Below are 12,738 nucleotides of genomic sequence, written 5' to 3'. Positions count from 1 at the left end.
ATTTTCCCCTCTCTCGAAAAAAAAAGGAGCCGTTAGGAGAGGATTTCTATCCTCCTTCCTGGCCGGGGTGGCGGGTGCTCGCCTGGGGGGTTTCGGCCTTGTGCCGGGGGTCGCCTCTGGGAGAGGATGCGATCGGCTGGGCACATCCTGGTGTCTGGGGATGACCTCCCGCTTTAGGGAGATGCATCCTGGCACTGGATGTGTCCGGCGTCCCGCAGTTGGCCGGTGGGGGCTAGTCCCATCGGCCGTGGAGGGATGTGGTGGTCGGTCCTCTCGCGTTCGGGGCGGCAACCGTTAGATGAATGTTCGCGCCGGCGCGGGAGGGTGCGGCGTCCCACAAGAGGGTAGTCGGTCTCCACCGCCTGGCAAACGGCCTGAGTCGTGGACTCAGGATACACGCCAGGTATAGGGGAGACGACAGGTCGGCAGGCGCGTGTCTACGGACACCGGGGTACGCCCCCTGCCCGCCTGGGTCGTCATCGGGCCACCCGGACGTATTCCGGCCTCGGGTCGGTGTGACGGAGATGTCACGGTAAAGGAGTGAGGGATTCGCCCCTCTCTCCGATCCCTGCCATGACCTGCCGCCAGAACCGCTGGGACGTATTCTCAGGTCGAGGTCTGGCGGCGAGAGGCTGGTACCCGGTGGGAGTCCGCGGCCGTTTCCCCTTCCGAAGCGGCTCCCACCCAGAGTTGCCAGGTGGGTCAGGTTTTTCGCGCATGCGCGACAATAATGGCGGCTAACCAGCGCTGTATCACTGGTATCTGGTATCGGGTATCACATGGAAGATTTGGCGGGCTGAAGGAAAGTTACTGTGTGCACAGATATAGTGAACAGTTTATTAAAAGTTTAGTGATATTTAATATCGTTTATCTGAACAGTAGTGAGTGTTAATAGTGAGTGTTAATAATAGTGAGTTTATTTATACCTTTGGTGCAATAAAAATAAAGAACGATTTGGCGGGATTAAACGATCAGGTCTGGTTAGGAGAGTTTTGGGTAAGTTAATAAATATTATTAATATTTAAAAAAGATGGAATTTAATAAAGGAGCTATTAAGAAACGTAGAATTAGGGAATTTCAAATTTCTTGGCTAGATGAAAGTAGTTTTAAAGGATGGTTAGCTCCTCATCCTTCAGAAAATAAAGCGCTTTGCACAGCATGTAATAAAACTATCAGTTGTCGGAAAACAAATTTAATTGAACATTCACATGGACGGTCAAACATATTGAGAAAATAAGAATGTTGAATTATAAAGCCGATGATAATAATAATAATATATTATCACATAAAGATAGAGTCAAACGCGCGGAAATAAAATTAGCTGCTTTTTTCGCGGAGCATAATGTTGCTTTTTCCACCGTAGATCATTTAATTCCATTATTAAAAGACATTTGTATAGATTCTGAAATTGCACAAGATCTTTCACTTGCTCGAACAAAGTGTTCAAGTATTGTCACAAATATTATTGCAAAACACGAATCAGAAAAAATCGTTGAATATTTAAAAATGCGTAGATTTTCGATTTTAGTTGATGAAAGCACAGATATATCAGATAATAAATTAATGTGCATTTTAGTTCGGTATGTTTCTCCTTTAAATAAAAAAGTTTCTACTCGATTATTAGAATTATTAAGTTTAGATGCGACAGATTGTTCAGCAAATAAAATTTTCGAAACATTTAAAAATTTTTTGGAAGAAAAAGAAATTCCCATTAAAAATATTATTGGATTAGCGTGTGACAATGCATCTGTTATGATAGAATGCAATAATTCTTTTATGAGTCATTTAAAATCAGAAATACCGGAATTAATAACATTAAATTGTATTTGTCATTCGTCTGCACTCGTAGCTAGTAAAGCTTGTGAAAAATTACCTTCATCTTGCGAAAATTTAATTAAAGGAATTGCCACTTACATTTCGGGCAGTGCAAAGAGATGTGCAATTTTGGTTGAATTTCAAAATTTTTTTGATATAGAGCGACATAAAATATTAAAACTATCCAATACTAGATGGCTTAGTTTACATAAATGTGTTTTCAGACTTTTGGAAAATTGGGAAGTGTTAAAAAATTATTTTATTTTAGCAGTAGTTGAAGATAAATTAAAATCGGCAGAGATTATTTTAGAAAGTTTGAATAATAACTCAATTAAAGCATATTTATTATTTTTGAAATATTCTTTAAATTTTTTAAATAATTTTAACGCTTTATTTCAATCGCGTAATATTTTAATACATAAATTATATGAAAGCAGTAAACAATTAGTATTTCAATTTGCGCAAAATTTTGTAAATCTTGACGTATTAAATGATATTTTTATTTTAAATTTAAATGATCGAAAGAATATAAAACATATAGATAATGTATATGTAGGATCGGAATGTGAAAGTTTTTTAGAAACTTTATCTTTAGAATGTGCGCAACAAATTAAATTTAAATGTTTAGATTTTTATATTATTGCAGTTCAAGAAATGTTAAAACGTTTACCGTGTAATGATTTCTTTTTTCAGCAATTAACGTTTTTAGATCCGAAAATAGCTTTATATAATGAAGGTAGAAATAAAATTAAAGATTTGACTCATATTGCTACGCGAATTAGACACAATAATATCACTCAATTAGCTTTTGAATGGAGGATTTTACCTTCAATCTTTAATGAAGAAAAGAAACTAGAATTAGCTTCTCTTGAAATAGATGAGATGTGGAAAAATATATTAAACTCTAAAAATTTAGATGGAACAAAAATATTTCCAAATTTAGAATTGTTAGTTGAAATAATCCTTTCTCTTCCACACTCAAATGCTGAGGCCGAAAGAATTTTTTCTATTGTAACTGATGTTAGAAATAAAAAACGAAATCGATTATCTAATGATACAGTTTCCGCGATTTGTATAATTCGGTCCAGCTTTCAAGACGCGGAAAAAAATTGTATTAATTTTGACGTGAACGCAAGGCATTTAGAACTGCATAATACGCTAAATTTATATGGAGACATAGCGCAAATCTGATGGTTTTATAAAAATAATAAAATTTTTTTTTAATTTTTGTTTTTTTGTACTATTTTGCATGAAAGCTTTTGCATTCTATTAGCTTTACTTATCTAGCCATGACACTATTTTCTTTATGCACGCTGCATGTATATTATTTTTTTAGTTTATTAGTTTAGAGTTTATTTTTGAGTTTTTACTTCAGAGTTTATTTTTCAAAGTTTATTATTTTAGAGTTTATTGTTATATTTATTTTTACTTAACAATAAGAATTTATTTTTATATATTATATAGTTTGCTGTGCAATTTCATGTGCAATATTTTATTTTTTAATTTTTATTAATTATTTATTTTTGGAGAAGGGGTTTTTAGTGGGTGAGAGTCCCACACTACCTCGCTTGACCGGCTAGCGAGGTGTGCATAATGCATTTTCCCCTTTCGTCGATCGAAAAAAAAAAAAACGGTCAATAATATTATTTTTTAAAAATTAATTATAAATATTTTTTATTTATTACAAAATAAATTTATTTTATTGTTTTTATATATTAATACTATTTTTAATATACATATAAGATTGTTTTTTATATTTATATGTAAAAAAGATGCTTATTTTTTAGTTTTATTAATATGTTTATTTATTTTGTGTATGTGTAATTTATGTATTTTAATAACCAATGTTTTATAAGTAATTTTATGTACTTTATATTGTGTATATTTTATGTATTTTATATTATGTGTGTGTGTAAACACATACGCATATATACGCAGATAAAAATGTGTGCCGTTGATTACTCGGAAGAATTTTCTAAGAGAACATTTTTTCGGGCGATCAGCGGCACACCTTTTTATCTGTATTAGATACTTCATTGAGGCCGCGTTCGCTGCGCATGCGCGAAAAACCTGACCCGCCTGGCATCACTGCTCCCACCGGGACGGAATATGCCCCTTGACCCGGACGTAATTACCGGTTGGGGGGTGGCTGGTTGCCACGGCGAGCAAGACCGGAGTAGGGGAGCGGCTGCCCCGGTCCCATCCGTCCGTGGGGCCCACTGGGTGGCGCCACTCGTGACGGTGCCCACGTAGTCGGAGGCGTGGGATCCCGAAAGCCCGTGGGGGCGTTACAACCCTCACGGGTGTGTAAGGGGCCGGAGCTACGTGTTGGGGATGCACATTCCCCCAGCCTTAAGCATATTCCGACCCCCCGGGGGAATTCGGGACCCGGTCGGGGGCGTGTCCAGTTTGGAGCACCCCCAATCGGTGAGAGTACACCCTGGTCGGCGGAGCCGTCACGGAAAATGGGAACAACCAAAGATGACTTCTTTAAACAATTCCATTTCTTCTTCAAAAAATAAAAATAATAAAAATGAAAAGAACAGTGAAGAGCCGGAAAGCCATGTCAAGCCTGCTCGACAACGAGAGACCGGGGGACCTGCGAAGAGGTCGCTCCAAGCGCCGGAATCTGCGTTCCGTTGGACACTCGTCCACGAAGCAGGAGAGCCGCGAGCGCAGTCGCAGCCAAGGCTGCGGAAGGAAGGATCCCGCTGAGGAGGATACTACCGATCCTCACCGAGACCTGAGTCCGGTAGCTGACGCTGAGGCGTCCAATGGGGTAACGCCTATGGACGCGTTGGAGGCTCCCACACTGACGCAGGAAGACGGTGCCACACTCAACACATTAGAGGCACAGGAGGTGACACAAGCCACCAGTAAAGATCCCAGGGTAATCCTACACAGAGTGGATGCGAAGGAGAACTCAAAAGTACGCCACAGGAAACCCACTAGGGTGGACAACGGCGATACCTCGGAGAGGGAAACGTGCTCCGAGGACGAGGTACAAACCGGGCACTATAACCAAACCGTGCAAGACGTATACGAACAAACCGAACATGAAGACTCGTCATACACAGAGGAGGAACGGGCAGTGGCAGTTCAAGCCAGGCAGTCGTATAGTAGCAGGGGCCGGAAGGCGACTACAGGAGCGTGTGCTGTTAAGCAAATGAGGCAAACCAAACGAAAGGAAAGAGACAGGAGCGAGGAAATTGAGCGAATCAATGCCATTTAGACGGCTCCTACTAATCCCGCTCCAGTAAAGGGCCGCAAGAAGTGGCTGGAGAAAGCAGCCAATTGGGAAGAGGAGTTCCAAGAAACCTCTTCCAGAGATCTTGCGGCCATAGTAATGGAACAAATTGGCAGAATGAACGCTGTATCCGGTTGCGCCCACGGCATGAAAGGAGACAGCGTAAAGAACATGAAAGAGGCTACAGCCGCGGTTGCGGCATGTTTGCGGCCTTGTCATGTTGATAAAAAGGGTCAACGACTCAGAGATGGCACAACAATTAGAGCAGTTCAGAGCGAGGATTGATAACCTTGAACTCGAGAATGTGCAATTGAAAAAAGCCTTCGAGCTTAAAGCAGGCAGACAGAGCATGCTGCAAAGGAAACCGATGGATGACGTAATAAAGCAGACACTAGAAGGGGAACCTCCTGACTCCTCCCTCATGGAGATAGACCAACTGGAAGGGGAAGATCAGCAGGAAAACCGCCGAGAATCGCACAACCACCCCAAGATGGGGCGGCCCTCGGGGGTCGGAAGAAGGAAGACACGAGATCCCCACCTCTACCCATTAAGGGCAGGGGGGATTTCATAAAGGGAAGGTCACAGAGAGCCCCACTTCCATCTAATGATGGGGGAGCCCTAGGTGACCGGAACAAGGACGGGGGAAGGAAAATGGAGAGGAGGAGAATGGTGGACGGTACCACATCGGGTGCCAGTAAAGTCCAACACCAAAAAGTTATTTCTACAAACCTACTCAAGATGAAGAGCAATGAGGTGATTGCTCCTCCGAGTGAGAAGTCCCTTACCTGAAAGGAAAAGGAAGCGGAGAAACAGTTGGGACTCAAAGAGACGGTGCTAAGGAGGGAACTTGAGGAGGTGCAAAAGACCAGAGAGAAATTGAGGTCTGAACTGGAAAACCCATAGTGGCAAGAGGGAAAACCCTCAGCTAAGGGAAAGCAAGGGAAGAAGACTGGGACGCCTCTTGGAAAGACCCAGACACCGGCGAAAAGGGTACAGACGGGCACAACAGCGGCCACTCGACACAACGTAGTGGCCGAGGTAAGCCGATCCGACCCGACGATCGGGACGGTGACATTTGCCACGGTGGTCGGTAGAAAGGCGAAAAGGCGGGCAAAGAAGGAAGGGGAAACCCACACTTCTGCCCCAGAGAAGGGACACAGGAGGGTCCCGTTAGCGCACGGTGCGATAGCGCATCAACCCGATAGCACACGAAAAATTGAACACAATTCCCGGTAGCCCACGTCCCTTTAGCACACATCCCGATAGCACACAAGGTTCCACATGGGTTTGCAACGGGGTGGGGGGCGGGGGGCGGGGTGCAGTCTGTGCGTGTACTTTCTCATTGGTGTGCTATCGGGATTGTGCGCGATTTACTTTGTGTGCTATCGGGATGTGTGCTAAAGGGACGTGGGCTATCGGGAATTGTGTTCAATTTTTCGTGTGCTATCGAGTTGGTGCGCTATCACACCGTGCGCTAACAGATCCCGCTCAAGGGACACGTAGTGGCCGAGGTAAGCCGATCCGACTCGACGATCAAGACGGAGATATTTGCCACGGTGGTCGGTAGAAAGGCGAAGAGGCGGGCAAAGAAGGAAGGGGAAACCCACACTTCTGCCCCAGAGAAGGGAAAGAAGGAAGGGACAGTACCACTTCCCCTCCACTTCCACGGAAGGTAAAGAAGGAGCCACGTTCGGCGGCTGTTCTGCTAACATGTCCGGAAGGAACATACGGGGAGATACTTTTGAAGGCTAGAACTAACATCAGTCTGGCCGACCTCGGTATCCAAAACATGAAGACGAGTAGAGCGATCAATGGAGGATATAAGTTCGAAATATCCGGTGAGGACAAGAACGAAAAATCCAACAAATTCGCAGCCAAACTCCGACAACTGTTCGAGAAGGAAGAGAAAGTCAAAGTAACCCGCCCGCATAAGACTGCGGAATTAAGGGTAAAAGACTTGGACGACACCATAACACCGACAGAGATCCAGATAGTTGTGACACAAATTGAACAATACAATGCCGACGAAATCACGATGGGCACCATTAGACGCGTGCCCAATGGACTGGGGACCGTCTGGCTCAAATGCCCGCTAAATGCGGCCAATAGAATTGTGACGGCTGGAAGGATACATTTAGGATGGAGCAACTCGAGGGTTAAACTGCTCAGAGAACGCCCCCTCCAGTGCTTTAAATGTCTGGAGGGCGGGCACGTAGCCGAGAGATGCCCGAATACCGCCGATTATAGAGGTCGGTGTTACAGGTGTGGAGAAAAGGGGCACCAAGCCCAAGGCTGCACAGGAGAGGTAAAATGCCTCGCTTGTCAAAACAAGGGCTATGATGCCAAACACAAGACCGGCAGCCCAAACTGCCAATCTGCCGTTATAAAGAAGAGAGGGAAACTGGAGGTGGTGAAAACTGCCACCCCCTCAGCCTCTTCAACTTTCGCAAAGAGGAAAGAGCGACTGTAGACGGCAAAACCTGGAGCCCTCCTAGTCCCTTCTATCTCAGGGGAGAAACCGAAAGAGCAAAGGAGGCCGAGAGTTACATTTCCATCCAAGGACGGGGTAACCCTCAACAGGAAAAGAACAGGGAGTGTGAGATCCCCTCATCCACCGCAGGGTGGGGAGGACCTCCCAGGAGGAGAGCCTCAGAGGACCCCACTTCCATCCGAAGAAGGGGGAATCCAAGGAGGCTACTCCCAAGAGGAAGACGAGAAGATGAATGTAATCTATCATTTCCCGCATAGGGAAAAGGAAGAAACCCTCGAAAGAGCAGAGTACCGAGGATTCTGACGCAGATGCAGAGGCGTCAGAACCTAAAACCAAGAGGAAGGAACAGGTCAGAGCCAAGTCTCACAACGAGGGAAAGGGAGGAGTAGGACAGAGGTATTCCGAAGACTCCCCGGACAGTTCATCGGATAGAACTGTGGAGATGAAAGACAGAGATCCGTAGGATGATCAAGATCCTACAGATCAACTTGAATCATGCCAGACGTGCACAGGACCTGATCTTGCACACCATGGCCAAGCATGACTACGGCTTGGGTATAGTTGCAGAGCCATACCGGATACCACCACATCATCCAATGTGGATGAAATCCCGGTGTTGCCGAGTGGCTATCCACTAGAGAGCTACGGCGGATGCCCCTCCCTGCACTTGTACTGAGGGAGGGGAGGGATACATCGCTGTACTATGGGGGCGCATCGCTGTGTATAGCGTCTATTTGACGCCTAGCATGGACCTCGCCCAGTACTCTACAAGACTGGAAGAAATGGAAGAGAGCATGAGAAGACTCCCCCAAACGGTCCCGATCATGGTCGCGGGGGACTTCAATGCGAAGTCGCCTGTATGGGGTTCCCCACGACAAAATCGTAGGGGCGAGGTCCTTATTGAGTGGGCGGCGGTACTTGGCCTCTGTGTACTAAACATGGGGTTAAGGAGCACCTGCGTGCGGCCACAAGGGGAATCCATTGTGGACCTGACATGGGTCACCCCCTCGGCCGCGCGCCTTGTTAGAAACTAGAGGGAGACGCCGAAACGCTGTCTGATCACAGATATATGGAATGGGTCCTCAAAAAACTAAACGAGGATGCCCTGATGGCGGCCATACAAGCCGCCATCTGGGCCAGGGAGGCTGGGGGAAGGGCAGCAGAGGACCTCGAGGAAGAGGTAGAATGGATCCGGGGCACTATACGAAATGCGTGTAACGCTTCTATGCCCTGGGTCCGCCCTTCCCCCAGAAGGACCGCCTACTGGAGGGGATTGCCGACCTTCGGCGCTCCTCCGTCCGGGCCAGTAGAGTGGTCCAAAGAGCCCGAAGGGGCAGTAATGCGGCCAGGAGGGCCGAGACCTTGGAAGCGGCGCTGGAAGCGTACCGTGCCGCCCGATGCGCCCTCAGTGCCGCCATTAGAAAGGAGAAGGCCAGGGCCTGGGACGAGCTAATACTCGCCCTGGACCAGGACCCGTGGGGACGCCCATATAGAATAGTATTTAACAAACTGAGAGGGGGGGCGTCCCCACTGACAGAGGTCCTGGAGCCCCGGTTCGTCTGACAAATAGTGGACACCCTCTTCCCGAGGGGAGAGGGTGCAATCCCACATACCGGCCCACATCACGGATCGGAGTGGATGGACGAATTCGGGGTTACCCAAGGTGAGATGAAAAACGCCATAAAGGAGGCCAGAAAGGCCCCGGATCCTGATGGCGTCCATGGCAAAGTATGAGCCCTGGCCTATACAGAGTTGACCGAACATAGGCACCCCTACAATAGGTGCCTCTATGAAGGAACATTCCCCCCGGTCTGGAAGGGGGCCAAATTGGTCCTCATCCCCAAGGAGAGCAAGCCGAAGGAAAACTCCTCGTATCGCCCAATCTGCTTGCTGGACGAGGCGGGTAAGATCCTTGAAAGGATCATCGCTGCCCACCTGTCTCGGGAGGGTCCTGAGTCAGAACCAGTATGGCTTCCGCGGCGGACGATCAACCATTGACGCCATTCTGCGTGTTAGGTCCGTCGTGGAGATCTCGGTTGAGGACGGCGGGGTGTTGCTGACTGTGGCGTTGGACATTTCCAACGCCTTCAACACCCTGCTGTGGCGGTGGATCGTGGGGGCTCTGGAATATCACAGAGTACCCCGCTATTTCACCGCAGTGGTCATGGACTACTTCCGGGACAGGAGATTAATGTACGCAGATCGCGATGGGGCGATGCGAGAGAGGGAGATCGGCTGCGGGGTTCCACAGGGCTCAGTTTTGGACCCGTTATTGGGAACCTCGCCTACGATCATGTCCTTCGGACTGTCCTCCCCGCCGGCAGCATGGTCGTTTGCTATGTGGATGACACAATCGTGCTGGTTGGCGAACAAGACTGGGAGGAAGCAACGGCCCGCTCCGAAGTAGCTGTTGCTTGCGTGGTGCGGTCTATCCAGGAGATGGGGTTGGAGGTGGCGACCCGAAAAACCGAAACGGTCTTTTTCCATAACGGATCGCACGGACCCAGACCTCCATACGAGTTGGTGATGCTCGTGTCCAGGTTGGGGAGGGTATTAAATACCTTGGCCTCCACTTGGACGCGACCTGGTCTTTCGGCGAACATTTCCGCCGTCTGGCCCCGAGGGTGGAGGGAGCAGCGATGGCACTCAGCCGGCTGCTCCCGAATCTCGGGGGACCGGGCGGGAAGGTTCGCCGGGTATACGCCGTGGTTGTCGGTTCGATGGCCCTTTATGGAGCCCCGGTGTGGGTTGAGGAGGTAGTAGTCACCCGTCGACTGAAAGACCTGCTTCACAGACTTCAGCGGCGGGTGGCTCTACGGGCAGCAAGGGCTTACCAAACCGTGAGCCATGCGGCGGCGACGGTGCTGGCGGGCGTGCCCCCCCTGGAGCTCGCGGCCAAAATGTACGCGAAAATGTACAGAGAGGTTCGTGGGCTCCGAGAACGGAGGATCCAGGTAACCCCCAGACACCGACGCACGATCAAGTACCACGCTCGACGGAACATGATCCTCGAGTGGCTGAGGTCACTCGAGGATCCCCATTTGCCAGGGAGGCGAACCGTCGAGGCCATCCGCCCCTGTCTACCCGAATGGGTGGAAAGAGTCATGGGCGGACTCACCTTTAGGATGACACAGGTGCTCACCGGACATGGATGTTTCGGTGAGTACCTGTGTCGTATCAGGAAAGAGCACACCACGGAATGCCATCACTGCGGTCACCCCCGCGACTCGGCGCAGTACATGCTGGAGTCGTGCCCGGCGTGGGCGGCCGAGCGCGGGGATCTCGTGGCCGCGGTGGGGGCGGACCTGTCGCTCCCGGCGTGCTGGCGGCAGCGGTCGGGAGCGAACAGGCATGGAAGAGTTTGTCCTCCTGCGGTAAAGTTATGTTGCAGAAGGAGGACGCGGAGAGGGAGAGGCGAGGCAAAGCACGGCGCGGGGCCCTCCCAATCCGCCGAGAGATAGGGGCATTCCTCCGCCGAACGGGGGTCCGCCTCCCCGAAGGCGGAGGCACCAAAGCCCTCACCACCTTCCCCCGAGCACCCACGGGGAAGGATGACCTCGACAGGGGGCGGGGGTCCGATAATCCGGTCGCCCCTCCCCCTGCCGAGGAGAGAGAGGGGTGCCGTTCTGGGGAGCGCTTGCTCCCCATAGCGGCACTCCAGTAGAAGAAAAGACGGCGTCCTCCGGGGGTGTTCGAAATTGAAAGGTGCCGAATCCATCCTCCTCCACGGGGAGAGGAAGGAGCGCACCCCTTGAGGGACAAGATAGGTGCGGCCCCGGAGTGTCTGCCCGAATCCCTATCCCCTTTGGGGGGAAGGGAGGCCCACTTCGTGGTCGGGGGGGCCGGGGCTCGAGCGGGAAACACGAGCTCCGACTCCGCCCCCCGGAACCACCGAGGGGGCGTGGCGTGGAGGTGATGCCCCTCTGCGCCACAACTAGTGTTGCAGCCGCCGCATAAATGCGGTTTTCAGGTGGCACCACACAAGACGGAGGCGCTATACTTCCACAGACGCGTCTCTGGAAAGCCGCCCGAGACCCGGATCCAGATAAGTGAGACCTCCATCATGGTAGGAGACTGGCTAAAATACCTCGGTCACCTATTGTATGGCAAATGGAGATTTGGGCATCACCTCAATGCCCTAGCCCTCCGGGTGGATATCGGCGGCGTTAGGCCGAATCCTCCCCAATCTGGGGGGTCCGAATGGCAGAGTCCGCCGATTCTACGTGAGCACCATCAACTCGGTGGCCCTATATGGAGCGCCCGTTTGGGCAAAGAACTTGCGGCCATGCGGCGAGCACGAGACGTGTTTCGTCGAATTCAACGTAGCATGGCCGCGAGGGTAGTAAAGGCCTACCGGACGGTGTCTCACGCGGCGGTTTCGTTATTGGCGGGCTGGCCCCTTTTGAATCTCCTCGCTCTTATGTATCAGCAGATACGAGAGAGAAAGGGAGATTCGAAGGAGGAGTTTGTGGCCCTTACCGGAAAGGGCCAAAAGGACCATCCGGCTCCAAGCCCAACAGTCCATGTTGAAGAGGTGGGATGTCCACCTCTCTGACCCACGAACACCGGGTCAGAGGACAGTCGGCGCCATCCGGCCCTGCCTCGCAGAATGGGTAGGTCACCTTCCGGATAACACTGATACTATCAGGCCACGGATGCTTCGGCCAGTATCTGTGTCACATAGAAAGAGAGCGCACCACTGGTTGCCACGAGAAGCCTTCATTGGCGCACAGTACAATTGGACACGTTGCAATTGCACACCGTGCTATTAGACACATAAGATTGCGCACCGTTCGATTGGACACGTTACATTTGCCCACCGTTCAATTGGACATAGTTCTTTTGCGCACAGTTCTTTTGCGCACCGTTCGATTGGACACGTTACATTTGCCCACCGTTCAATTGGATACAATTCTTTTGCGCACAGTTCTTCTGCCCACAGTTCTTTTGCGCACATTACTTTTGCCCACATTACTTTGCCCACATTACTTTTGCCCACAGTTTTATAAACCCATGTGGAATCCCAGTTTGCGTTGGAAAGTACACGCACAGACTGCACCCCCGCCCCCCACCCCGTTGCAAACCCATGTGGAACCTTCCTTCGCATGGAAAAGTATATGTGCGCAATTGAACTATGGGCAAAAGTAATGTGCGCAAAATTAATGTGGGCAAAAGTAATGTGGGC

General features: G+C 49.6%; 1 protein-coding gene and 1 pseudogene across 1 annotated transcript; both read left to right on the top strand.

The window, feature by feature from the left end:
* Positions 1-1,030: 1,030 nt before the first annotated feature.
* LOC145974208 (zinc finger protein 862-like) lies at positions 1,031-3,935 on the top strand (annotated as a pseudogene).
* Positions 3,936-8,017: 4,082 nt separating this feature from the next.
* Positions 8,018-9,006, top strand: LOC145974207 (uncharacterized). The gene is made up of 3 exons (XM_083104019.1): positions 8,018-8,166; positions 8,281-8,496; positions 8,619-9,006. The coding sequence occupies exons 1-3, from the start codon at positions 8,018-8,020 to the stop codon at positions 9,004-9,006; spliced, it is 753 nt and encodes a 250-aa protein (XP_082960145.1).
* The last annotated feature ends 3,732 nt before the right edge of the window (positions 9,007-12,738 follow it).

The sequence above is a fragment of the Camponotus vicinus genome, unplaced genomic scaffold (genome assembly GCF_025532165.1).
Source record: "Camponotus vicinus isolate PSW18456_S1 unplaced genomic scaffold, iyCamVici1.0 SCAF_7, whole genome shotgun sequence".
NCBI classification, from domain to species: Eukaryota; Metazoa; Arthropoda; class Insecta; order Hymenoptera; family Formicidae; genus Camponotus; species Camponotus vicinus.
The sequence above is the reverse complement of the archived record's forward strand: the minus strand, read 5'-3'. Positions and strand labels throughout refer to the sequence as shown.